This window comes from Haliaeetus leucocephalus, unplaced genomic scaffold (genome assembly GCF_000737465.1).
Source record: "Haliaeetus leucocephalus isolate CR32 unplaced genomic scaffold, Haliaeetus_leucocephalus-4.0 Scaffold802, whole genome shotgun sequence".
Lineage (NCBI taxonomy): Eukaryota > Metazoa > Chordata > Aves > Accipitriformes > Accipitridae > Haliaeetus > Haliaeetus leucocephalus.
The window spans coordinates 3,170,265-3,197,586 of record NW_010973238.1 but is presented as its reverse complement, the minus strand read 5'-3'; the positions used below and the strand labels follow the sequence as shown (position 1 = coordinate 3,197,586).

General features: G+C 40.0%; 1 protein-coding gene across 1 annotated transcript in view; it reads right to left on the bottom strand.

The window, feature by feature from the left end:
• The window catches only part of GALNT9 (polypeptide N-acetylgalactosaminyltransferase 9), a 156,869-nt gene that overhangs the window by 109,054 nt on the left and 20,493 nt on the right, over positions 1 to 27,322 (bottom strand). Inside the window, exon 2 of the mRNA XM_010581699.1 lies at positions 16,663 to 16,843. Within this exon, the coding sequence (XP_010580001.1) occupies positions 16,663 to 16,843 (181 nt within the window). The remainder of the gene's footprint in view (positions 1 to 16,662; positions 16,844 to 27,322) is intronic.

Genomic DNA, 27,322 nt, shown 5'->3' with positions numbered 1-27,322 from the left:
ATCTGGTAAATTCCCCACATCCCCAGGCTGAACAATCGGACTTCATGCCTGTAGGATTTGCAGAATGAAGAACAGCAGCAGGGTCTTTAAAATAAATGTCTTTTATACCTTTGGACTCTCTCTTCTCTGTCCTATTTCCTACAGAAAAGACCAAATTTACAGGAATTTCCATCCTGTAATACTTCCATGAAGGAGAGCGCCCTTTCAAGCTGGGACATGGGCAGTTCCACAGGTAGGGTATAGCTCCTGACGAAGTTGCAATAATACACATGGGACAAGTGCTTCCTGAGAATCAGACATTCATTTTTGTCCTTTTACCTTTCTTTTTAAATTCCAGGCCAGTACAACCAGGACTAATTTCTCCGTGCAAAAAACCCAGCACATGTTTGTATCTTTTGGGTTTTATCACACCTGCTGCTATATTTGGCTTAATTCCTCCCATCCCTATGACAAATTATTTTATGTGTATGGTAGAAAGCCCTGAGAACTGTCAATCAGTGACTGATAGCACAATATATATGCATTGTTAACACATGCAGCATTAAGATGGCCCCACCCGTAAAGAATATTAACCCTTAAATTTAAGATTATTAGACTCTTCAAAAATAGCTGCCAGTCACTTAAAATAAGAGGTCTTGTATTTCAGTGAGCTATTTCTGACTTTCCTCAGGCAAATAATACCAGAAACATGCCATCATGTCTAACAGTCGTATTGATTTATACATATAAAAATGCTAAAACTAGTTCCAATCACTTTTAAAACAAGCCCCTTTATTAACATGAAAAATAGCTAAAAGCTCATGCTCAGATCATTCTGTAGTAAAAAGTATTTGCCTTTTTTTGGTAACTTAACTTGAGTCACTAATATGTTTTGAAATACCATCTGTAAAAAATTTCCACTCTATCCCCTAGTGTGCCCATTCAGATCTGCCTATGGCTGTATGCATGCTGCATCACAAAGCATTAGGCTGATTGGAAGTTAATGGAGAAGCTGAAATCTGCTTTCAAATGCTTTTCAAAATCCCCAAAGAAAATGTATCCCCCATGAGACTTTCTTTTTAATGGTGCTGCACTTTAAATTTAAGGAAGAGCCCAGCTAAATTCCAAATGACACGTATTTTGCCTAATTTTAGGTGATTAAACACTAATGGCTTATTTAGATTTGTCAAGTGATTCTCAAGATTTCTGAAAGATCCTGGTCCCTGTTTCAATCGGAATTTTAGCTTGCATCCTTTAAAAGTAAAAACTAGACAAGAGTTGTCTTAAAAAAAATAAACTTAAAGATGGTCTTGGAAAATTCTTCTTTGAGACTGGAGAGCTCTTTGAACTTGAAGTTAAGTGAAATACAAACATCAGTGAAACCAATGAAGTGATACTAAATAAAGACAAAACTAAAGGCATTTTGCCAATTCACAATAGCAGTGCTTTGATTCGAAGTTCTTACTAGCAAAATATATTCAGAAAACACTACCTTTTGTGCAACTTTTTGAAACTTAGTTCTGGGAACTATGCTGTCTATGGAGGAGAGAGAAAATACTCTCATCTCAGTGCTTTGCCTAAACCCAGATCTCATGTTTCAAATAGGGAAGGTTCACAATGAGCCATTCAAGAAGCCAGAAAATGTTTTCTAGGGTGCATTCACAAAATTGGCTGCTACCTTGTGGCACCACTTCTTGTTCCTGCCACCAAGGGTCATGCTCTCCAGCTAGCAATGTGAAGTCAGCTATTTAGCTGCATTTCCAACGGTGATTTCTAGCAGATTTCCCATTAAGAAGTACTCTCCCACTCAAGGTGATGCATCAAGATCCCAAAAAAGGACCTTTATGGCAAAGGAAGAATTAACCCCAGCATGTCTGCAGGGAGTAAGAAGGTAACAGCCCAAATATCCACAAGTGAACTATGTATCTTAAGATACCACCTTCTCTGAAATGTCTCTCCCATTGTACTCCAAGTCTATGCCAGATGTAAGGGAAAAATAGTGGAGTGGATGAAATCAAAGGAATAATTTTCAATAAATAATGTATAAGAGTAAACTCACAATTTTCCATTTGCACAGAACAGCTTGCTGTACCCTTGAAGCTATTTGTTATTCAGATAATAACATGTAAATACAGAAAGTTATCCTTGACTATTAAAAAAATTTACTGCAAGTATTTAATATTAAAAATTCAAGGTACTTTTGTTTAATTTTCACTATCTCAATCCCTCAGCTGATGCTGTTTGTGCAGGACAGAGGCTGAGTATCACAGTGTTATCTAGAAATGTAGGGCAATAAAAAAGTTTTCAAGGTAACTGCTGCAGAGCTCTTCACAGATTTCATTACAGGTTTGCTGTGACATTACAGTGTGGTAGTAAGGAGGAGGATAGCGGAAAGCAATCATTTTCCACTATTACTTCAGCTAACAATGTTTTTTATGGTCTCGGGAGGACATACAACAATGTTTGGCAAACAATCCTTTCTGTAATGGGCTCCAGTGTGTTTCACAGGAGACCAGCTTTAATCTCTAGTCAAATGCAGTTATGCAGCAGAATGTTTCTTTGTACCTCTGTACAAATACAGGATAGTTGGAGGAGTAAACAACCAAATGGAGTAAACTGAGTAAACCTATCCCCTCACTGCCTCCCAAAACCGTAACTAGAAGCTCTTCATTTTGCCTTGTCCCAGCAGTTACAAAGCTGGTCGTAGCCCGGAAAGGTAATGCTTCCTTGGTAATCACAGCACTTGGTGTGCTGAGGTGATGCAGAAGCCGATTTGACTAACCAGCGATGGCCTTGAAGTGTTTGAACAGAAGTCACAGGGGTTTTCCTCTTGCTTTAAATGATCAATTTCTATCAGAGTGAAAACAGACCAAGTTTATGGTATGTGGGAAGAATTATGGTTCAAATAGAGCAGTGTTCCAAGAACAAATGCATAGAGAACATTGATTTAGCACTGAAAATGGGAGTATTAAATCCATGATGTTTAGATGCTTTATATGGGATTGAGCAGAGAGCCTGGTGGTAGTAGCAGCATGTTTATAAAAAGGCATGTCTCTGAGTCAAGCAGAGAGGACAAATGAAGGTGCATGCGCCGTATGTAGTTCCCTCGGTAGACGGGGTAGGAAACTGCCTGACAAACTAAGCCTCTTTAACAACAGATGATGGAGCGCGTCCAAAGACCTCAATGAACTCTGGATCAGGACTCTGCAGGATAATTTACTGGGCAAAACCAGCTTTGTGAAAACCCAAGAGCAGTCAAGTCCTGAAGTGCAGATGGGACTTTACTCCTCTCTACATCCTTCCCAGTGACAGTTGCAGGATTGTTCTTTGTGTATTATAGCTACTTTATGAAATCTCCTATTCAAGTAAAGCAGTTAAGCATGTCTGAACTTCACTGGGGTCACTCATACTCTTAAAACGAGGAACATATTTAAGTGCTTCATTGGACTGGAGCCTAATTGCACTTTTATAGCTTTTGTTTAAATTAGAGGCTAGCTAGAGGTGAATAGCACAGTATTCAACCATTTCATGCAATTAGAAGTTAAATGTTAACAACAGCTTCTTACCTTCTAATTATTTTGGGCTCTTAGGAAACTCTTGCATTTTAATTTAATTTTGGTTACATTTAGAAATAAAAACATTTTTTAAAAATCCAGCCACATTTACTGTCTAGCACAAAGCTAACATATAGGGCACACACTTCATAGCAGCAAAACACTTCAACTTCAGAAAAACAGGTCAGCATATGCTTACTCTTCACTCAGGTTGACAGAAACGAGACACATATCCTAGACCAGGCAACGTACTTAAGTATGATTGTGAATTTGAGCGGGCCAAGGCCACACGCTAGTCTCTTCCTGACTCTGAGAAGCTATGGCCATTGTCACACTTCAACATTCATGCGCTGCTCTTGCCTCAGTCTGCCTGCTGAGAACCGATTTCCTTTTTCACTTTATGTTGTCTGGTGTTTTTTCCTACTTGCCCATAGACATTTTGAAGTCACTTCCTCAGTGTTTGCAGATTGAAATTAATTTGTCATCAGAAAGAAACCTAGAAGTGAGTGCTCTGCACTGGGGAAACAGATTATTCCCATTAACTGTCTGCCCAGCAGACTGAGGCTGTGTGCACAACCATGCCCTTCTTCATCCCTCATCTACAGGCAGCCACATTCACCCTGTTTCATCCAGACTATTTGCTCAAACCTGTGCTTAGAAAAACTTTCCCCCCACTGCTTCCAGAGATTCCCAGATCTGTCAGGCAAAGGAGTCGACTGCTCCTCTGTGAGCAAACAGAACACAAATTCCCTGTCTCTTGGGTACACGTGGGTTAATAACACCAAGGCAATAAGCCAATGAACTAGCTGTAGGTCATGCATTTGTTTTCAGGCAGTGTAGAAAATACAAGAGCAAAGCTTCAATGTCATTTTTATCTTGAGTTTAATGTAAACTGCACCACGGCCCTCTGGGAGAACTGTGTCCTAATGAACATCCACAGAGGGGATGAAAGCTTACCCCAGTTGCTGAAAGAGACAACTGTTCACTTTGTGGATGGAAATAACTAAAATTTATGCCTTTTCCTCTGGAATTTTAGGGGTACAGTCTAACTTAGCAACAGCACCCAAGGGTATTTTAGTGCACTGTTTTAATTATTATTGCTGCTATTAATAGTCTACCATTAGTCAAGTCTGAACTACCGTATGCCAGAGAGGTGTGTTTCATACTACCCTAGAGGCTAGCCCAGTGCTAGGTCATTCCGAAGACAAAATACATAAATGCAGACTAACAAAAATCTGGGAGCGTAGAATAAATAATATACTCATCCCTTGGAGCAAAGAAGAAAATAAACTAATTAAGGAACTATTTGACAACCTGAAGGCATCTCACACAGGTAAAATGCAGCTCCGGAGGGCTTAGTTTCTAGAAGCTGAGAAACAAGAAGCTTTGCGCATAAACAATACACAGAGATGAAATCTCCTGTAATTTTAAGATGCCTAATGCCTCACTGATAAATCCTGCCACACCACCACCACCAAAAATTGTATGTGCACTTCTTAGACCAAGGGGATTTGGATTTTGCCTGATGTCTGCGTGACAATTATCCCCATTTTCTCTGTTGAATTCAGACACATAAGGAGATGTGTATTTGTGCTGGGTAGCCAGCTCTGCTGTTCTCCATTGTCATTGCTTAAGTGATCCCTACACAATATATTATCTAGATCATAATTCTCTACAGAAAACAAGGAATAATGTTGCCTCCTCTTCTGTCACTACTGTTAACCTTCTGCTGACCAAGGGCCTTCCAGCTTTCTTTCTGGGGAAGGGAGATAAGAAACACTGATTTGGAGTATTTTCCAAGCATTATTTTCATGTATATGCTAATCTGTACACCAAAGGTGGTCACAATAACGTACAGAGGATTCTTAACTTAAGAAATTGCAGCCCATACCAAGTTTCTTTGCAAAGAGTAACTTTGCTTCAAATATTCATGAATTATAGACTTAGGCTAGTCATCTTTCTAAGACACAGCATTTACTTGCACACTGAAAAAAAATAATACTAGAAACACAGAGCACACCGTGCGTTTCCCCAGTGACCCTGCTTGTACAATACTTCAGCTAGTTAAAAGCTCCATCACAAGTTCTGTGTGAAAAATGAAATTTCCCAGCTGAGTTTCCTCAGTGCTCACAAGACTATTCCTCTCAATGCACAGAATCGTCAAGAACCACAGAGATCAGGAATCTGGTTTTACACCACAGTTTACACCCTGAGCTCCTCCTGCTATACGCAGAAGAGAGTGGGTTTTTCACCACCTTGGAGTTCTGAGGCTTAGTAACACATAGTGCATGATGCTCACTTTACAAGGGTTATTTAAGTGTGCCTGAACAACCAAGAATTAGACAACAGTGATCAGCCTGGTGCTGGCTTTACAAAGGAGCCAACAAGGCACAGGCCTGGGGCTCCTGCTCCTCAGGGCTTGCACCATATTTCAAGAGAAGTCTCCAGGTGGGAACAGTCAGCTGCTGCAGGATTTCTTGTGGCCAAAAGGATGCAGGCCAAAATTGTGCAATGATTTCTTATTAAGACAGCCAGTTGGTTTGGTAGAAATTTAGAGAAAACAGTGCACAGACTGCATGGGAAGCAACTGTCCCTGGACCTCCTCTGGATTTGCACCCAGCAAGGTGACCGGGTTTCACTATGGTTTGGTTTTGAGACCACAGCAGAAGGTTTAGAAGCAATACAACAGAAGTGAAGAATTTTTCAGAAAGCTGGAGGAACAGAAAATAGAGGCCCCATACTTCAACACCATAAAACTATCAGACAACTTAACTGGCAGGTGCTGTTTCAGAGAAACAAAACCTCGGAAAGAATCTGGATCAAGCTAACCAAGACAGGGAGCTTACAGCGCTAGCCTGTAACTGTCAGGTACTTCTGGCTCTGGATAGTTTTAAGAGTCTTTCACTTTTATCAGCACTAAATTCACTCAAAACAGGAGACACGGGCAAAACAAGCAAGAACTGACACTATTAAAATGAAACACTGCATCAACTTGGAGTTCACAATTCAGTTTTATTTCAGACAGAAGAGTAAATTGTCTGACATTTTGGCCTGTTCATGTTTTTATCGCAAAGACACAAACAACAACAGCTAAAAACCCTTGATGTTATTTGACCTGAAACCTTGACTTTCTTATACTATGAAACCTATCCAAATACAACAGGAACCCAAACTAGCTAATTTTTAAAGTTACACCAGGAAGGCATTTGGAGAGAATACATATCTCACATTGTGAGCAGAACTAAATTTGCATGCATATTTTAAGAAAGAAAAGGGGAACATCATCTCAAACCATTAGAATAATTCCTTCAAAGCCGTAAGAAGGATATCAGGTGTAGTGTAAAAGAGAAACATGTAAGGAAACATAAAAGGAAAAGAAATACCACCCTGAATTCATTGCCTGACTTGTTCTGTTACTTCTTTTTATCCTCTAATGTGGTATCATGGAGTGTAACATGACATGACAGTTCAGAAATTTACAGGAATACCCTTTTGTCCCTGGAAGTGATAGCAGGCAACAATCAGCCATGAGCCCAGGGGAGGGAAATAAAAGAAACTTTAAAATGCCAACACACAGCTGCAGACAGCTGCAAGTCATGGCTGGATCTCAGTAGCGCTTCTGCATTACAGATACGTATTTACCTGTGAAAGAATAGCATACACAATTTGAAGACAGCACCCCACCATTGCTCTTTTTAAGGAGGAAATACTCTTTCTGCTTATGAAAATATTGTGGCGCTCTCTTTTCAAGTTCAAAAAATTACTACAGTCTCTAAAGCATACTTTTTTTTAAAAAAAGCAATCATGTTTAAGGCACTTAGAAATGTGCAGGTCACACAAGACACATTTAGTCTTATGATCTGTAAGAAAAATTGAGGCATGCAAAACAGCTTTTTGATCATCTTTTCTTTTCCTCCCAGCTGAAAACGGTGCTGCATCCACAGTTTTGCCTCCACAGGTGCTGGGTGGGGACCTTACCCAGGCTGCCCATGCTGGCAGGTCATTCTTCAACATGTATTGCTAATACAGAAATTCCCTCTTGTTTCTGTATGCCTTGGAGCATTCAACATTTTGGACTGGATTCACCTGAAATCCTATTTAAGCTGGCTGTCCTAAGTTCCTGAGGGAGATACCTCCAGAGGACATTACACACTATACATCTTAAGCAATGCTACCATGTCGTCGTCTTCTCCACTGACTATAAAGGCAGCCAAGTTGATCACCTTAAATTAGATGTCTAATTTTTAGTCAATGTTATGCAACCCACCTTAGGTAAACTATTCATGTATTCAAGAGTATGTTCTGGCGCAGACAAATTGCAGGGAATGGCTTCCAGTCTTACTGCATTTAAACACAACATTGCAATCAGTTATTTTTCATGCTCTCTAGTTAATCAAATTCAGCCTCCACTAAATCTACATTTATTAGTGCTGACAGTCATGCAGAATTTGTCTTCAACAATTAATATACACAAAGACACTGCAAAAATGTAACAAGAGGAAAGTTACCGCATTTGAACGTAAGGTGGGTTTTTAGAGAAGGTTGTTCATTTTTATGATTCTTTTTAATTTAGCCTTGCTGGTCCTCCTTTCATTACCCTGTGTGCCTGTGTTAATAATCAAGATCTATGTTATATGCTTTGTGGTATAATTAAAGTCAGTACTTAATTGGAAAGCCTAGCTAGCACTAAACAAAAGGGAATCAATAACATATCTAATGGGAAAAGCCAGAGAAAACTTCTATCAAAGATCAGAAATAACTGTGAGATATCGCCATGTGTCCAGCACTGCTACTATGCAGACAGCATGGAGTCTGGCTCACGGGGAGTTTCTGCTTAGGAGCCATGTCCTGCCAAAAACCTTGGTACTGTCTGCCCAAACCCTTTGGAGTCACCAATGCTTATGCACAACAAAGCAGAAGGCAGAGGATTACTGCAGTGCAACCTGGGCAGTCTCATGGTCCTACTTCATGGCCATGCCCTACTGCTGTTGATCAAACAAAAGCAGTTTGAGAACCTTCCTGATGATGGCCTGAAAAAGTAGTTGGGAAATTTCTTAATAATTTTTTTTATTATTATTGGGAAACATGGTCACAGTGTTAATCTGTTCCTCAGCTAGCCTTCTCATTGGAGCAATTTAACATTGTATAACTAATTAAATATTCAAAAACTTAACGGTGACCTGGGATTTTGGAGACAAAGGTTTGAACCCACATTCCAATTAATATATCATTATTTATGCAAAGCAAGCAGAGCTCCAGCAGAGGTTGGGAGAAGACCTACAGTGCCTTCATAAACAGAATCAAGTCACGACCACAGGTCTCAGTGACAACTACAGAGGTACAGTACGAATAAAAAGCACTGGGTATAAAGCCAGGGGCTGGCTGGCGGTACCTATGATTCACAGGGAATTTCCTTTCCCAGCCAAAGGAGCAGGTGATTTTTCCCCTCCTTTGAGGGCTTTACACAGTTCCAGTCTGAGCCCTTTACAGCCAAATACGAAATGCTTCCCAAACTGCAGTGATAAGCCTTTGGCATACACAGGGATACACAAATAAGCACAACTGGCCCAGAGGCAGCAGTATGAGCAAATTTAGGTTGTCAACTGATATCCCAAATGAACTGAGTCAGAATTACAACACTAAACACTGTACAGTAGCTGGTCAGAGCCCAGCTCTCCGCAGAGGAAGCAGCACGGGGATTTACTCAGTCCACACAAGTTCCTTCTGCTCTTGGGCAAGACAGAAAGTCAGCTCAAACTTGGGTACGTCTCTATGAAGCTGTATCGTCAATTGTGCGTACAGATAATGTGTGCGCAAAGGCGCCTGTGCTATTTGTAGGGGATTCACAACCCGAGGGAAACGTCCAGCCTGTGTAACTTGGCAAAGCTGGTTGAGATCTATATAAAGTCCCAGAGCACATGTACACACATGCCCCCTTTGCACTGTTCAAAATCCACATCTGGACATTGATTTGGGATCTAATTAAAACTCTTCAGTTGGTTTCATCTCTTACTCAATTTCCCTCCAATAAACAATCTCAATCTGTTGCCCAGAGGTAATTCTGTCTGCTTCATTTTCTGTCTCTGTTTTTCCTTCCCTCTGCTTCAACTGATGTCATATGTGCAGAGTGGCCAAAATGGGGTTTTCAGAATTTTAGCATGTTTTTTTTTAAATTTATTGAGAGTGGGTGCAAAAAAAAAAAAAAGTCAAAAAGTTTCCTATTAAAAAATAAGCTTAACTGAAATCAAAATGTTGTGTCTGTACTGCGATTGTGAAAAACTGTCAGCTGAAAAAAAGGAAATGCTTAATTTTAACTAATGTTTTGCTTTACTGCGACCTGACATTAATCTGAAAGTATTGGTAGAAGCTAGTGATAGAAAATTCATTATTTTGAAACTAATGTTTTCATGGGAAACTAAATGTTTCATTGGTCTACACATTTTGTTTAAATAATAATTTCACAGAAGATGTTCAGCCTGACAAAAAATATTTTTAGGTGGTTTTTTTTCTGTTGTCATTTTCTGCTCATCAGAAATTCTGATTCCTGAAAAGCTCTGGATCTGTTCCAGTTCAAATATTCCTTGCAAAGGGGCCCATTACGTTGCACTCTGGTTAACCTGGGAAGAATCCTAAGGGTCTGTTTTAATTTGGAGATTCTTGTGTCATTTTTCTAAGCAGTGCAAAGAATACCCAGTGTCCCCAGAGGATTTGAAAAGTGGGTCATGAGGCAGAGCAAGCTGCAGAGGTGGAGAAAATCAAATAATACCAGGTCTAGCCCTCTCCAATCCACTGATCCAAAAGCTGATGCTCTTTGAAAGCCATCTGCCTTCCTGCCCTGCTCCTGCAGGGACATCCAACACAGACGGGCAGAGGAGCTGCCCGCTCCGACAGCCTCGGGCAGGGGCTGTTGTACCAGACCACTGATCCTCCTCTCACGACAGAGAACTTGCAAACACACACATGATTTGGCTCGAGAGAGCTGCTGACTGATGGCTCAAATATCACCGTGAGTCCACAGAGTTCTACCACCAAAAGAAAGGGTCAAAATTAAAGGTGAGCATGCTGCGTTCTCAAAAGGCTTGAGCTCACCAGCTACTGAAGGACAATCTCTTACAGAAAGGCTGTTTCCTAGCTACTGGCCTCATACTAGCTACTGTTATTAAACCCTTGAATGAACAAATCAGAGGTCTATTTACCAAGTCTGCCCCCTTGATAGCATTGTTTGATCAATTCCAGAATCCTTTTTGATAGGTAATTAAAAAAGCTTTTCCTTACGTATAGCGTGGAATGAACCATTAATTACACTTCAGAGCCCTAGAGATGCAATTCCTTTGCTATTGTGAAATGTCTATAGCAAGCAACAAAAATGCTCGCTTCTATAAAAGAACTGAATAAATGAAAGTAATTTCCTCCAGACCTAGATTCCTCTGCTTTTTATGGCTGAAGACTTGAGTTGCCTCAGCATTAATAAGTTTGTTCTTTAGGGCTGAATTTTCTCAGTACAAACATCCATGACCATAACACAAAGAAATATCTTCTTTGGCTGATAGAGCCAGCAGACTGAATCCATATATTAGTATTATTGTTATCACTGAACTGCTACAATGAACTCGGCATCAAGTTGCACAAAAAAGATCAGTTAAATTAAAGGTCTTCACCAAGCGGCAACAATTTCTTGTAAAAGCCAATTTAGCCGTTATGGAAGTTCTGGGATCATATTAACTTTTCTCAAAAGTATGCATAATGCATCACAGCAAGTGGTTTTGACAAGCGCATGTGTGGACGTGTCCTGCATGTAAAGAAACCCCAGAAGTTATTTAAGTTGCAAAGTCAAGTGATAGAAAGTTAGAAAACACCAGATTTACAGGTGTTCAACCTGTTTAATTCAACCCCTTGCGATCCAGCCTGTGCACCAGAAAGAACAGGGGAATTGATGTTATCCTGAGAGACGATGCTTACGTTTGAAAGCATCTGGTTAGTTGACACTTCCCAATTTTCCAGGATGCCACACTGTAAAACAAACAGCTTTTGTAAGTTTGGGGGCCTTTCCTCCCACCTTCAAATTAAATTCCCTAAGGTTTTGACTTTTTCTGCATTCTTCATCTTTGATAAAGTCAAAATCTACTGTCATATGGGGCTGTAGCACCTCTGTCTTCATGCATGATTGGGAAGCATTGAGTCTGATCCTTTGTTACCGGAGCAGAGACTTACATTTTGTGCTACCGCTGGCAGCAGTGAAGGCTGTTACTCCCCCAAAAGGGCAGATGGATGGCCACTGCCATTCCTGAAGCCTATTGTAGCAATACCAGCAAGTCCCAGCTAAACCTGTTCTCCTTCCCTACTCTCAGTACCCCTAACAAATTAAGCTGCTTGAAGACAAATGACTACGCAGGGGTTTAGGTGGCTGATTCTGGGCACTTCTGTTAAAAGTGCAGGATCTATATCAAAATCTCAGCTGCGTTGCTCTAGATCTATTTTTGACTATTCAGTCAAACATTGGCCCTTTAACATTATGGTAAGAAAGGCGCGCACACAGCCCCGCAGATTTCACGGCATTCCCATGGGTAGGATTCAAGACTATTCTACATCTACACATACTGGTAGAGATAACTGATACAAATACATGTGCTTATGCTTTCCCACGCATATACATAAGAGTCATTGGCCAGCATTGGATTTATCTCCACTAAGTACTCAGTTTTATGTGATCACAACACTCATTTTGAATATGGAAGAACATAAATGGAAATTAATCCAATAATATTTCACCATTAAATAACATTTTTCCCAGAGAACCACAGAGCAAGCTCTAGCTTAGCCATGTGCTTCCAAGGGAAAAATAACCTGTTCCTTACAAGAGAAGCTTCTCTTTCTTCCATTGCACAGAGGAAATAGGGTATGTTAGTGAGGGCTAGAAAGTCCTGCTAATACTTTACTACTGGGAAGAGAGATGGGGACACTAAATATCCTGAGCTCTCCACAACATATTTTCCACAGTGGTATAGCCCTTGAAAAACTTCAGCACACTGGGGAGCAAAGATGGGGCTGCAGCAGGGACATGCAGAGACCTGTGCTACTTTCCTTGCCCCTTCTTGTGGCTTGCCCTTAACTTGAGAAATGTTTCTCAAGTTCAGTATGTGCCTGTATGACAGGGGATGAAAACAATTCCATAACAAGCATTATGAACTTCCCTGTAACAAAAATAATCCTTCCAAAATTCTTTTGGTATTAATGTAGATTTCACACACACTAAAAAATTTAGTCTAGAATTTAGATAGTTAGTAACAGTCAGTACTAACCAGACCACTATTTTAGAGTTATTTTCATGTATTTTAACAGACAACAAGATATTGACCACTTTCCACTGAGTACATGAAGCAAAATCTCAGGTCAGTCCAATACTAGGATGATTAACTGAACATTTCTAAATACTCAACCAACCCTAATAAATCCTGAGTATTCTGCCTGACGTTGAACTGAAATGCATTTCATTCCCACTACTCAGTCCTTGCATCTTCTCAGAGGACTCAGCTGCACTGTACTCAGCTGCTTCGAGGCAAAAGTGACCACTAAGACATATAATACATTATAGAAAGATAATCAGCACAACTTTAAAATAAGTCCATTTCATCTAGGTGAAATCCAACAAGAAATTAAAATAGTGTGCAAGGTCACACTGAATAAACCTAAAAATTGTTGGGGAGGCTTTGCGTTGTTTTATAAAACAAAATTACAACTTCTTTATACTACAAGTCTCTTGAAACTAAACATAGCTTGAAATATCAATTCACAGTATGTTTTTTAACTGTTTCCCCAAGGTTGTCTGCTTTCTACACAGAGACAGGGCAAGCATTCAAGCTGTGGGAGGTGCAATATCAGAGAAGAAAAAGCTGACACATATTTATTACACCACGTTATGATCAGACTATAATTTTGTAATTATTGTGTGAATTATAATCGCAAGCAAGCTATTTACTGTCATTGCTTTGATTTGGCACACAAACACAACATGCCGAAAATCTGCTGTTGTCTCCTGTACCGAGTTAGCAGTTTCTATCTTAAGGAAAAGGCTTCTGAGTTAAAAGGAATATCTGCACTGGCAACAGCAGGTAGGAAAGCAGAACACAGTGTGAGTGTATGGGAAAAGCATCTTGAGAGCAGGACTACCCACCGAGGCTTGCAGACTTTACTGCAGTGGAAGGACATGAAGGTGATTCCAATTTAGAAGCCTTCATGGTCATGCTGTCTGACTGTACACCTCTTCAGTGTAACATATTTTTTTTAATTTGCTGGGTGGGGATGAAAATACCACCTGAAACACAATTAAACTGCTGAATGTTTACTGAAGCTATGCTAGCAGATGGAACAAAAGGCTTATTCTACCAGAATAAGGTACTGCACAACAATAAGAGGGGACTTAAAAGATAAAATGAACTACAAGATAATATTTCTGATCAAATTGCTTTTAAAAGAAGACTAAGCCTGGAATATTACAAGTCCCACATTTGCATAGTGAAATCATGTTTACTTTCGTAAGTTGTGTCTATGCAATTCAGACTTAGGTATAAATTCTCCTAGTTCATATCTTTAATACCTACTGGTGTGTGCAAATATGTAGATCTGAACATTTTAAATGGAAGCCAGAATGGGGAGAAAGCATGGTTTAATACTTTGGGAATGTGAATCCAGATAAGTGTTTTTTATTCACAGATTGACCATGGACTTTGCACATGGCCTTGGACATTAATTCTACCTTTCTTCTCAATTTAAAAATGAAAAGTCCTCTCTTTTTAAAAATGAAAAGTTCTTGGAATGACATGAATATAAATCACAAGCAGACTGAGAAGGGTTCAGCAATGAGAGCTATTATCAAGAGACAGAGAGATGAGACCACTGGGCAAGTCAGCATACAAAGTTGGACAAAACAAGAGTGGTTTTCCCAAAGCCTGTCTCAAAGATCTGGAGGTTTAGTTCTCTCCAATATATAATTAGAGCAGAGTGTCTAAACCAAACAGAAAGTCAGGTTCACCTTTGCCTTATGGCTATGATGCACAACTATTAGCTGTTAGGTGAGCATATGTGGTACTACATGGTGGATAAGAAGATGTTGATAGGGTAGGGAGTGAAAACTGCCTCTCAGCATTAGAGTGAGAGCTCCCAAGAGAGACTGTGTAGGAGTAGCTATGCATTTGAAGGGGTCAGAGACAAAAAATGCTGCTCATGGGGACAGCAGAAATTTCTAATAGAAAATGGCAACCAAATGGCAGCCAAAGTTCCTTTGGTACAAGTGGATAAAACTCTTCATATAATAAAAGCTTCTACCTTCTCTAAACTTTCACTCATTTTTCATAGCAAATTCAACCTGAAGGGTTTTCCTGTGACTTGTAAGTATCTAGTGACAAGTGTTTCCAGCATCCAGAGCTAACTAGAACCACCTCAAAAGTGTCAAAACACCACAAGGAAGGCAGTTCTCCCAGTAACTCAGACAGTTAATCATGCAGCATGGCCTTATGAGATTCCCAAAATGAGCACGTCAAAAAGCTTATCTGAATGACTCATGAAAGCTTGCAAGTAAAACTGTGGAAGAGTATAATCTGAAGTGAAACATCACTGCATTGCAAATGCTCTCATGCTTCTGACAGCTGCTGAGCTAGATTCAAGCTCTGCAACCTTCACTTTTGTATTTCCTAGTAGAGCATTCTCATTTATTACCCACCTGACCACAGCAGCTAACAACAGGCCAGGTCAAACCTCACCGACTTCCATTTGAAAAAAAATCACACTGATTTTAAGGGTCTTTGGACCAGCTCTGACGCACAACTCCAATATTTGCCTAACTACAGACTACTTTTTCCCCAGAATAATTCCATGATGGATTTTTATGATACATCAAGAGAGATGGAAAGATGAGACCATTAGACAAGTCAGTATACTTGCATCAAATGTGATATCAAAGCAGTAGATTTTTTTCTCTTTGCCACTTCTTTTATCTAGGTTTTCTTTTGCATAGCAAGTGTCTGAGAAAACAAATGCTGAGTCAATACTTCTGAGATTAGATTACTATGTAACACAGCTAATGAAATTTGTAGTTAAGCTGAAGTTTTGTTTTGCTGGATTTTGGTTTTGGCAGCTTAAACTGCCTAAAATCCTAATTCAATTGCAATCTACTCACAGACCACAGCTGTTTTGCTTGGCTAAACTTTTCTCGCCACTTAATAAGATACTTTTTTATTTAACTTTCAGTTCTGCCTAGTAGCCCCAGTGGGTCTTCTAAAACAGAAGATTATTATTAGAAATTAATTAAGTATTCTTTTCAATTCTGTCTCCTGAGAGTAACTAGGCATTGCTGCTGATCTCCTCTGCATTAAGACATTACTGATTGTCATTCGTAGGATGACAGTGCGGATGTCTCATCTGGAAGATACATAACTCCATAAATATGAAAGATTGGAAAGACATTTAATACAAAATATAATAAATCAGTACAAATATTAAACATATAATTGCAATGTCAAACATAGCACAGGCATGTGAAGACTATAACACTAGAATAAAAATAAACACACATTCCAAGCAAACAAAAAAAAATCTTATTGCAATTACAGGACCCCAGTGGATTACACTTAGTCTATGTTTCAGCACATTGTAAACCCTGACTAAACAATTCTAACAACATCAAATACAATTAAAGAAAAGGCTATTGATTCGATGGGGTTTTTTTAGTGACCAGTGACTACAAAGTGCTTGTTGTCACTGCCCGACCTTCCATTGCACATGACTATAAGAAGCACAAACTAAGGCTCTCACCTCTGATGGTGGGCTCAGCTGGCACTGCCTGGCTTTTTCTAAGTGAACCAAAACCCAATGATCACCAATATCCTGATGTAGCTTTTGATCTGAGTCCTTGAATGTGCACATTATTGCGTTACTCACAGAATTAGCTATGCATTTAATGTGGCACTTCATGCTTGAGATGGCAGTTGGTCTTTTTAATTTTCACTAAACTCAGAGGTACATGTATGACTGTTGTCACACTCTAAGTAGGAAGGGATGTGAACAGAAGAATGCCACCGTGGGTCAACAGAACAATCATCAATCACTCTTAATAATAATGTGAAATTCAACTTACTTTTTTGGTCTGTAGTCAGGGATGGACCTGTCCAGTGATATCCTGTCACTGAGTTGGGCATTGTAACCATATTCTTCATACTTAGTCTCTGATTCATGGCTGTCGTCTCTCAGGGTAGCAGCCATTCCCCCCTGGCCCAAGCCTCCTGGACCTTCAACTAATCCCATGGGCTTTGCCAGACCTAAATGATAAAGACAAAAAAAATGAAAATATTAATATAAAGGAAATGGATCTAACCTCTTCTGTGACCACAGAATGTTTTTAGATAAACAAGATCTGAACTCCCATGAAACTCAGCTCTGAAACCCTCATGGCTCTGTAGAAATTATCCTCAGCTTTTCAAACCAGAGTCCATATCAACACATCTTGTAGTATCAGTGCATAATTACTAGTGAGCGAACTATAAAGAATCAATTAGCAGCTTTCACAATTTCTCCTTTTTCCTGTTTAAATCCCTGGAAATGGGAATCTTGTTTCTAAACATTCCAAAATGCCTAATTGTCCTTAAGATAATTAAGATAAATTTTCCTCATAAGAACTGGAGGCCAGACCCTTTCCCAATATAGCCCATTATAGTTCCATTCATTTTAAGGGAGATATGTCGAATTTCTACCACATGTAGATCCGCCAGTTTAACTCCTTATTAATGTCAGTTCTGGAATAAGTGTTGGAGCTGAGGCATCTGCTCTGTGGCTCTAAGACCACCTGCAGCTCTTGAGTGGTTCAGGTTTGGTTCCCATACTGGGAATACAGCTATGACACTGGTCACCAGCTGCTGCCGAGTAGGAAGTACAGGGTAAATCTAATTTCCCTATGTCAGTCAATAGATAGGTGATTTGGACTCAACTGCACACCTTGCCCAGCCTGTTCCCGCAAATATATGCTAAAACTATTAGGGAGCCGACACCATCTTTACATGGGAATTACTCCAGATTTCCTCTGTCCTTCATATCTCTTATGAACGAAGTACGTATATTATGTAAGATACTCAGCTCTCTACAGCTTGTAGGATTAGAAAGTTTGGATGCACTTGAGCTAGAAGGATTAGCCCCACTTGGTTTTTTGCTGAGATATTAGCCAGTCAACAATGCATTTATAGGTTTCATTCACTGGTATGTTACCAATCAAATCAAAAATACATGTAAACCAAAACTAAACCGACAGAAAAAAATGCCCATATGATCACATCGCCAAGAACCTCTTCCATGGCAACAGGCATTTAACTTGGTGCTGAATTCTTATAAATAAGCTCCTCAAATATCCTGTGTTTAATGTCAAAGCTTTCCTTTCCAAAAGGCTCATTATGAACAAGTCACTATAAGCGAAAAATCTATTTATAATAGTCTTGGGGATACCATACAGAAATGTGCAAATATCCTCCCAATCATTTACAACACAGAACAAAATTACAGTTTGACCTGCTCAACATTTTTCAAATTAAGAATTTTTCAAGAGGAAAATGTCATTATTTCAACTAAACAAGTAAAGAGAAAGACAGAAAGAAACTGTCAACATTTGCTAGTAACAAACACACAAGGCAAATACAAAGCTGGGACAAGTCACAGTAAGGTCTGGGACAGCTGAATCCCTCATGAAGGAATGTCTCTTGCATCTCATTGCTAACACTGTCCTCACTTGTTATAGCTCCATCATCACCTCTGCTTAATTACAGGACAGGAGAGAGAGACAATGGTTTGTTAGCAGTCTGAAAGAGTACAGTTAGCGTTTTCTACTGTAGTGCTTATGAGAAAATACTACGCTAAGTTTCAGTGCAATACTACATACAGTCTGTCTGAACATAAAAAGACTGAGTACCTGCAGTACTCGTGAATTTTGGTACTGAATTTCAGACATTGCCTACAAAAATACATACCTCACTGCAATCAGTGATCACAAGTCAGGACAGACCTTACTGGTGTTTGTGTCTTTGATGTCTTCTTCATGTTCCTCATCTTCATGCACTGAAATGCTCAACTGTCTCAGAGTGAATCATGAGTCTTAGCAGGAGGGGGGAGGGCAGAAGTAGAAAAAAAGGACACCCTACAGAAAAACATCCTTGGCATGGCCAAGCTTTTAAAAAATTCAGACAGCTCCAAGCATTCAAGCCTAGTCAGTTGTTGAAAAGAAGGGAAAACAAGAGGTTCATACAGCCATGGTCTCATTATAGGTGTGTGGGGGAGGTGAATTCGAGGTCTCACTAGCAAGGGAGATTGAACAGAGGCAGAGAGGCACGAGCAGAAACCCCACAGGTCATGCACCCATGAGGGGAAAGTAGAAAGATGAAGCTTCAAAACAGCATCTTTTTCTAGGGTATTGTATTACTGGAACACAGAGAGAAAAGACCAAAGCACCAAGCTACTGGGATTGATACTGATGCTTCATCAATAATGAACTTCTTCAAAGCTGTAAGTGAAACAAAATGCTAGGAAAAATGAAAGGTATGCTCAAGGCAAGGGAACGTGGTATCAGTAGACAACTCTCTTCTTCAGTCAGTCACAACTGCCAAACTAGGATCTTGGGCCACCTTTGATGACTTATCCTCCAACATTTGGTAATGCAAAACGGAGCCTTCCCACTGTTTAATGACTATATTCTTCCTGCAGGACAGCTATGTTGTCTTCCTCTCCGAAACATGTTTTCCTTCAGTAAGGTATGGAACTAACCCAGAAGATAAATAGGAAAGTACTCATGTCCTGTCTCAACCTGTACAAGGAAAATGCAAGAAATCAGTTCAGCTGGACTGAGTTGAGCCCCAGCAGGATGGCAGAGCACCTATTCCTGCTCACCAACATTCTGCTAAAAAAAAACCAAACAAAAAAACCACAAGGAGTTACCAGCACAAGCCACTAAATCCTAGAGAATTTGGACCTAATGCAACAACTTCAAAAAAAATGAGCTAAAGGTTTCCAAAGATTATTATAATTATTTCAAATACCTATATACTTTTCATTCATGTCTCATATTATTCTTGAATTCATGAAACTGTCTTCAGGTATGTGCAGAAGCATTTACAAAGTTTTAGCATACTTGTCTTAGCCATGCTCCTCTGTGCAGAAGTAGAGGGGGGTAAGAGCCTTTCTTGTCATCTTAGGCTGGCCACATGAATCTCTGTCCAGCTGCATTTTCAGGTAAATGGAAAAACAGAGTTGTGTCTCTGCTGTCCACACTTCTGGCCAATAGGATCTAGCTCAAGAGCCAAAACTTCCTGCTGACTTATACCAGTAGCAATTCACTCAGAGACAAATCCAAACCATAGCACTGTGTTGAATTGTTACTTACTAAGAGACACAGCTGGGTGTGCTGAATCTGGATAGGACTTTGGACACTGGTTGTCATTATCTAGTGCAGTCCTCACTGGTTCTATCTTAATTATTACAAATACTGTGATGCCTGCAGTTTGCTATTAATATACAAACACACCAAGCGTTCCTACTCTGAATGATTAACATTAGCCCAACGTGATCTCTTGAAAAACAGTATTCTTGCCCCTAAAAACTGAACAGATTTATTCATACATAACAAACTAATTTTCTTTACTGCTCACATTTCTTTGTAGAAATGTACCTTATGAATCTTTCTTCCACTAAACCTGGTTCAAAAATGTCTGAGAACCTTCCATTCTTGTTTGCAGCAAGCATCATAAAGCAACTGGGAGAGCATCAAGTGATCAACCTGCAGCTGGTATAGTTCTGCATTCTGCAGGGACAGGGAGAAACTAGCACAAGGGAGGTTAAGAATTAGGAATTGATATAGTCATGTCTCCAACTGGGTCATGCAAAGGAGAAAGCGGTAAGCAAAAAATGTGATATCGTGATATCTGGGGTATTTAAGAAGGACTACTTGAATTTTCTAATGAAACAATTTTCTGTAAGAAAAGTGGAGAATGAGACAGTCATAGTTTCTGTTGAGACATGACTAAAATTCTTCAAGAGTTGTGTTGCAGTTAGTGATTTCAAACAACAGAAATTCTTTTACCTTACTAAGTGCAGCACTTCAATACACATTAAATATTTCTGAAAATATTTTAGGGAACTTCATTTTGAAGGAAATTGTAACATTTGTCCCTTTTAGTCCAATTTAGGATGAGAGGCTATTTGGCACTTTGACTAGCTTTAGTATTTAATGTTACTTCCTTTGGAAAAATTAGAACAGAAGGGCCTGATGTTGCCATCCCTGGCCTAACAACTAGTCCTTGCTCAAGTAATTACAGAAATTACATGTCTGAGACTCTAAATCTCTCCCCACTCAAAAGAAAAAGCACAGCAGCCTAATCTTCCTGCATGATACAGTCTTAGACTTAAAAGACACTAATAGCAAGCAATGATGCTGCATGCCTCTGCTTTACTTGCCCAATATATGACATCTTAAAGGGGGGCTCAGTTTCAGAGAAAAGTCAGCAGATCCCTCAAAAAAAAAAAAAAAAAGTACAAGCAGGCCTTATTAAAAGGGAGTCAAATTAGGCACTTTAGAAGCTAAAGAATCCAGAAAACTAGACACTTCATAAAGCCTATGTCCTTGAAAGACTGCAGTGTGGAAATTTATTTGCTGATCATTTGGAATCATCTGAGCTGGGTTCTGATGTTACATCAAAGCAAATTGAAGACGACTTCATTAAAGTTAACTGACCTGCTTTGATGAAACAGTCTCCAAGATGGGGCGTGCTCATTTGACTTTAAGCAACTATTTAATTCCAGTAGTTGAAAACTTTATACTTAAGCTCTTGCAGTTTACAACAAAACACTTGCATCTTTATGGTAGAAGTAACAGGAGAATGCAACATTCAACCCACGGTAAGCATCAAGCACGTTTATATTTTTTGTATGAGAGAATTAGTTAGATAGCCTTCCAAACCATGCATAATGACAATTACTTCATATACCTTTTTTTCTAAATCTGACATTCTAATTCTTCATGCTGCTAATCTGATCTTGTTCAACAAAAGAGTCATCATATATCTGACACTCTCAGAACATATTGCCGTAAGGTTTTTTCCCCATTCATTACCCAAATTGTAGCGTAGCCTAGTCTGACGGACAGTTATTGTAGCAATGCAGTAACATTGACCAATATATAGCAACAATTAAATAAGTGATATCACATTGCTTCATTCTTCAAGAAAAGCACTCAAGTGTCTCTTGAAGTTCTTAGGAACAATGAATGTAGTATATTTTATATGTGTGCGTGCGTGCGTGTGTTAAATGCAGCAATTACAGGCAAGGCTCTTCAATGCATGGGTGGTTAGCTAGACACAATATAACTGTCTCACATAGGATAACACTTGTGTAGCATTTTCTATCTCAAAGGGTTACCTGTTGCTTCAGCAAATGTCTCCTCAACAGAGGGCTTTGCCCCATGATTACCTAAGTCAAGATCATAACTTGATAACCCTCAAATCCAGTTACCTGCATCAGTCAGCCTTTTGTGAAAAAACAGAAAAGGGGTTCCAGTTCAGCAGCATCTTCTCAAAAAAGGTTGGCCTTAAAAGATGGGACTGGGAGGCGAGCGATGAGATACAGTGTCCCCCCAGGTCTGGCTGAAGCAGAGGCTGCTGGTGAACAAGACACACGTTCCAGCACATCCTCCGGGCCCTCATTTGGGGGGTGCCCAACAGTCTGGGACCATCAAGCAAAATCATCTCATCAGATGCCTTCCAACATGCCAAACATGGAAACAACACCTGGGAGGACATTGAGGAGCAGAATACTCTACAGCAGTGCTCCCACAGGATGCATAGGTGGGCTGCCAAAGACAGAGAGTCAGCAAAGAACAAGCTATTTGTGCCCTAGGGCTTGGGCGTTTTCTGCTCAGCAAAAACCCAGGCAGCTTGCAGGGACAGCACATAGGAAAATTCATTCCCATGGGTCTCGCCTACTGGAACAACAGGGAAAGGGATACATTTCTGGAAATACTGCTGCTCATCAGAGAGACAATTACTATTGATTTTATATGCTGGGTCTTTAGGTCCTACAGAGATGGGGACCAGTATAAAACCTAAAAAAGACAGATGGAGAAGTGCTTCTGGTTCAACTTCCAGCCTATACCTGGGCTTTAACCAAGGCAGATCAGATGACAGTACTTTTCTGTTTTCTTCTTCTTTTAAAGATTGTTGCAGTCTTCCAGATCCCCCTCTTATCTTTGAGTTGCTTACCTATGGCTCTAACTAGCACCTATTTCACCCATTTTTCCATGGCTTGCAAAGCCATTGTGGGCAGGGTACAGCAGCATTGCTGATAGTTTGTAACCCTGTGGCTCATGTCAGAGTGAAGCATTGAAATCATGCTGCCAGCTCTGAAACAGTGATGGGCAGAGAGGGGAGAGAGGGAACAACAGTGGCAATGCCCAGTGAGCTGCTATTTTTAAAGCTGTCTTTTCTTTAAATTTTTAGACTAAAAAGATCTACAGCCCATATGCTGGGATCAGTCATACCCAGTTCAATGCTGCAGATGACAATGAGGTCACAAATAATTAGTGTCTGTCATTCATTTCAAATTTATTGCTCTCACTGCAGAGATTTCTGTGTAAGACAGAAATTGCTGGGAGAATGGAGAGCAGAATGAACCAGTCTTAGTTTCTTAACCAGATGAATTACTCCACAGGATGCATAATTTTCTAGGAAGAAAAGAGACCTTCTATTTTTCACCATAAACCCTGTCACAGTGGGAAAATTACTGAAGAGATTTATGTGAAAAACTATGGCAAAAGCAAGATCAAACTACATCTGTGATTATTTTACTGTCTTTTTTTTTTCCATTTGCAGCACAATTACAGGCAGCTGTAAATCAGATTCAGCTAAGGTTCTCAGACATAATTAACCTTTTGACAATTCAAAATAAAAATAAGCAACTGAAAATAATTATACACCCACATTCACAATAGCACAGGTCTGTTCTTAGCCCTCTGCCATTTCTGACAAGGCCACCTCCCCTTCAGCAGCTCTGGCTCTGCTCCCACATCTCACCCCTCTTTCATCAAAAGTCTGCCCAGGCAGTACCAGGGATGCTGGGCACAATCACAAGGCCAGCTCCATCACCAATGCCACCAGATTCGGTAAGCACTGACAGAACTGCTGCAAAATCTCTGAAATGCCCTTGCTGACCTGTCTCAGTCTTAAGTTGAGAAGGGCTTCAAAGCCAACCTTCTGAGCTTTATCTACACCTAGACCATCTGCACTCTTGGATAACTACACAAAAGTATTCCAGTTCCTAGCACCTTAAAAGGAGGGTATAAAACATTTCCTTCTAAGAAAACTGGCATAGTCACCCAGCAGTTTTAGCTGCCACTCCTGAAACACTTCTCCCTTTTTTGAACAGGAAACATAAAACTCATCAGCAAAATAGTTGTTTCCTTCCTTTTTCAACTCTGATTTCTCAGTTGAAAACATCCCTGCATACCTTGTAAGGCAATAAAAATCTTTAGATTCTGGTTTAACCAAGAGAAAAAAAAAAAAAGAATTCAGGGACAATAGCAACTCTACATAGATTGACAAAGCTCACTTTTAGCATTTCCAGTTATATCTTTTGAAAGAAAAATGTTCATAGACTCTAAAATAGGTTCAGTAACACAGCTAAAACAAGACTCAGCTTGCAACATTTTTTAAAGCTAGTTCTATACAAAAACACCCTTTTGGAAGCAGGTAGTAAATTGGTTGCATCTAATGAATCAGCCCTGATAGTTTCATGTTGAATAACTTTATTGTGCTAATTTTGTAATCTTGTTCTGTTGCAACTAGGAACTTCAGATGAAGGTTACAGCTTCACTTTCTGGCATATCTGTAGGCATAGAAGAAAAAATTGGTCTTCCTCCTTCAGAGGTTAACAGTACATGTTAGAGAGAAGCAGATGTACAAGAAAAGCAGCTGGTTGGAGGAGGAGGAAGAAAGAGCCATATGAGCGAGCTGTTCAACACTAAGCAAAAGGTCTCAGCTCACCAGTTGTCTTGCTGTTTATAGCTCCACTTTAGTGATCCCTAAAAATAAGAGGAACAAATTTTCCAGAATAACACGTTTACATCAGAGAAAGGCTCAATTGCATAAACAGTGCCTTGCCTCTCATACACACCTAGCACAGCCCAGGGACACTCTGATGAGCTGCTCAGTTCAGTACATTGCCCAGACTGGGTGCTAGAGGAGACGTCCTGGGGAAGCTAAACAAGTCCCTGTGGGGCACAGTTGCTATGGCTGAGAGAAAAGGTGCCATGAGCTTTGTCTCAATTTCAAATCGAGTTGATGAGTCCCACCAGGCAGATGGTTTGACAAAGGGACATACAGAGGCTACAAAATGGCAGCAGTAACTACTTTTACAAAATGCTTTGAAATCTCTGGATAAAAAGCAGCCAAGTTATTTACTACATTCCAAAAGAAGCAGAACCAGAAAAAGATTTCTTCTTCAGAAATAAAGAAAAGCCTTCTACCTTGGATACTTTAGCATTGAGGTGTTCCAGGATAATGTTTTTGCCTTAGCTTGTATTGGTTCACATGTCCTTTCGCTGGGCTACTGAATAGAAAGCATCCCCCACCGTACAGAAAGTTACAGTACTTGGAGCTGTTTTGCAACTGTCACTGAAATATCTCAGTGCCTCCCAAACACCAGTGAGGTTAGATGCCCAACGGCCTTTGAGGTTGGAAGGAGTCATCCTACCCACCTTTGGGCAGAAATGATCTGCTGAAAGGTTTAGGAACTCCCCAGGACTGCGCAAGATGTGGTGGAGCCAGAAATCAAAACCAGTGACTGCTTGAATTCTTGTCCTGTTGTGATTAGCTTGCAAGTTAAAAAGCAGCCTCCCTCAGTTTCTAACACAGGCCTACTCTGACAAAAGCTGAAGCATCTTCTGTCCAGTGATTCCCTGCGATGTCAGCAGGAGCTAACAGTTTGGGATAGTATCATATGGCATCACACGTAGAGTGGTATTTCTCTCTTCTCCATCCTATGATACTACCCTGACTGCCTAAATGCTGAGCGAGTTTCACGGCCTGTGCTTTCTTTTTCCTCCCTCTCCCATCCTGTATGCTTCATGTTTGCCAAAGCATCCCATACAAAAATTTGCCAAAACCGGGCATCTGTCTCTTTCCTTGCCTCCCATAAAAACTGCTCAAACGATGGTTAATGGAGAAATGACCATAGCTAAAAAGTGGCTCTCTGCAATTATTGCCTTGGAAAATATAAACAAAATGGTTTGTCCCATAGGCATAAATTTGCTGAATGCATTAGCAGCTCAGTGCACCAAAATTAAACCTGGCAAGGTAAAAGCATTTTCCTGTTGCAAGCGCAAGGATCAACAATACCCAGAAAAAAAAATCTTATTTGAAACTCTTTGACGCTATTTCAGTCAACTTTGCAAACAGTAGTATGCAGCATAAGTAGTCAGTAGTGTCTAGCTCATAATTCAATCTAAATGTTAAACAGAGGCTGGCCCTTAATTTCTGAATATCCCAACTTTCCATATCCCAAATCAGTTTTTCCCACCACAGCCCTGCAGTAAGCCTATATAGTATATAAGATTTGCTGCCCAGAGAACTGATCTGAATTTTGTCCATATGAAAGGTACTTACTTTCTGAGCTAGAAGGAATGCTGTATGTGGATGAGATTTAATTTTACATACAGAAAACATTCACAAAATCGCACTCCACAGGGACAAAGCCTTCAACTCTGCAAAGAGGAGAGCAACAAACAAAACCCCATCCAATTTAGATGACTCCAGCACTTCCATTTATCTGAAATCCAAAATACAATCCAAAAAAATAGGACTATTTTTTATAGTTGTAATCAAGTTTGCTGCATCCTTGCTTGAAAGATTTATGTCCCCTTGTATTCAGTATCAGTCCTAAGTATCTCTGAAGATATACCAGGGAGAAGACAAACAGTATCCTATGGCTGATGGTTTGAAAAGGAAAAAAATACAATAATTTATAAAACTGAAGCACTTGATGTGCAACTTTTTTGCTCTAGAAACTAGGCGGTGCAGTGTTTTTGTACGTTGACCTCATCTCCAGACCCTTCTGTCTGTTCAAGTAGAAGCCTGCAATACCCTTTCTCAGCCTTCATCCAGAGATGACTGACAATCCTGCAAGACATCTGTGAGAAGACTGCTGAATGATGGTGAAGGGATGCAGTGATATGGTAGCTCTGCCTGTAGGAGGGCTGTTCCTTTTCTGCCCACAGAAGCTAGTCAGGCAGAGAGAATACAGAAGCAGGAGCCTTGGAAATGATGTAGATTAGGACAAATTATCTGGAAAGAGAACTAATATCCAACCATGTATGTTCTTTGCCCTATGTTTCTTCTTCTTCTTTAAAGTAGGGACATTTGCTGCTTGCAGACAGCACTCTGAGGCACAGCCTATGAATATCTGTCAAGTGCTCAAAGTACATTAGATGGAAAATGTCATAAAAATGCCATGGGCTATTATCAGTATCTGGGCTGGAAGCTGACCCTTATTCCATCCTACGCACTCTGCCCCTACCATATTGGTGTATTAATCCTTAAACTCTTCATAATAAGCCCAACTAGGACAGCACGTGGCCAGAACCGCTTTTATTCTTAGTGTTTTCAGAGCATGTAGTCTAGATTCAGGACACCATTTTAGCAGATGCTACACAAGCCTGGAAAGACAGTTCCTACCCCAAAGAGCCCACTACCAATGCTGAAGAGAAGAAACAGATACAG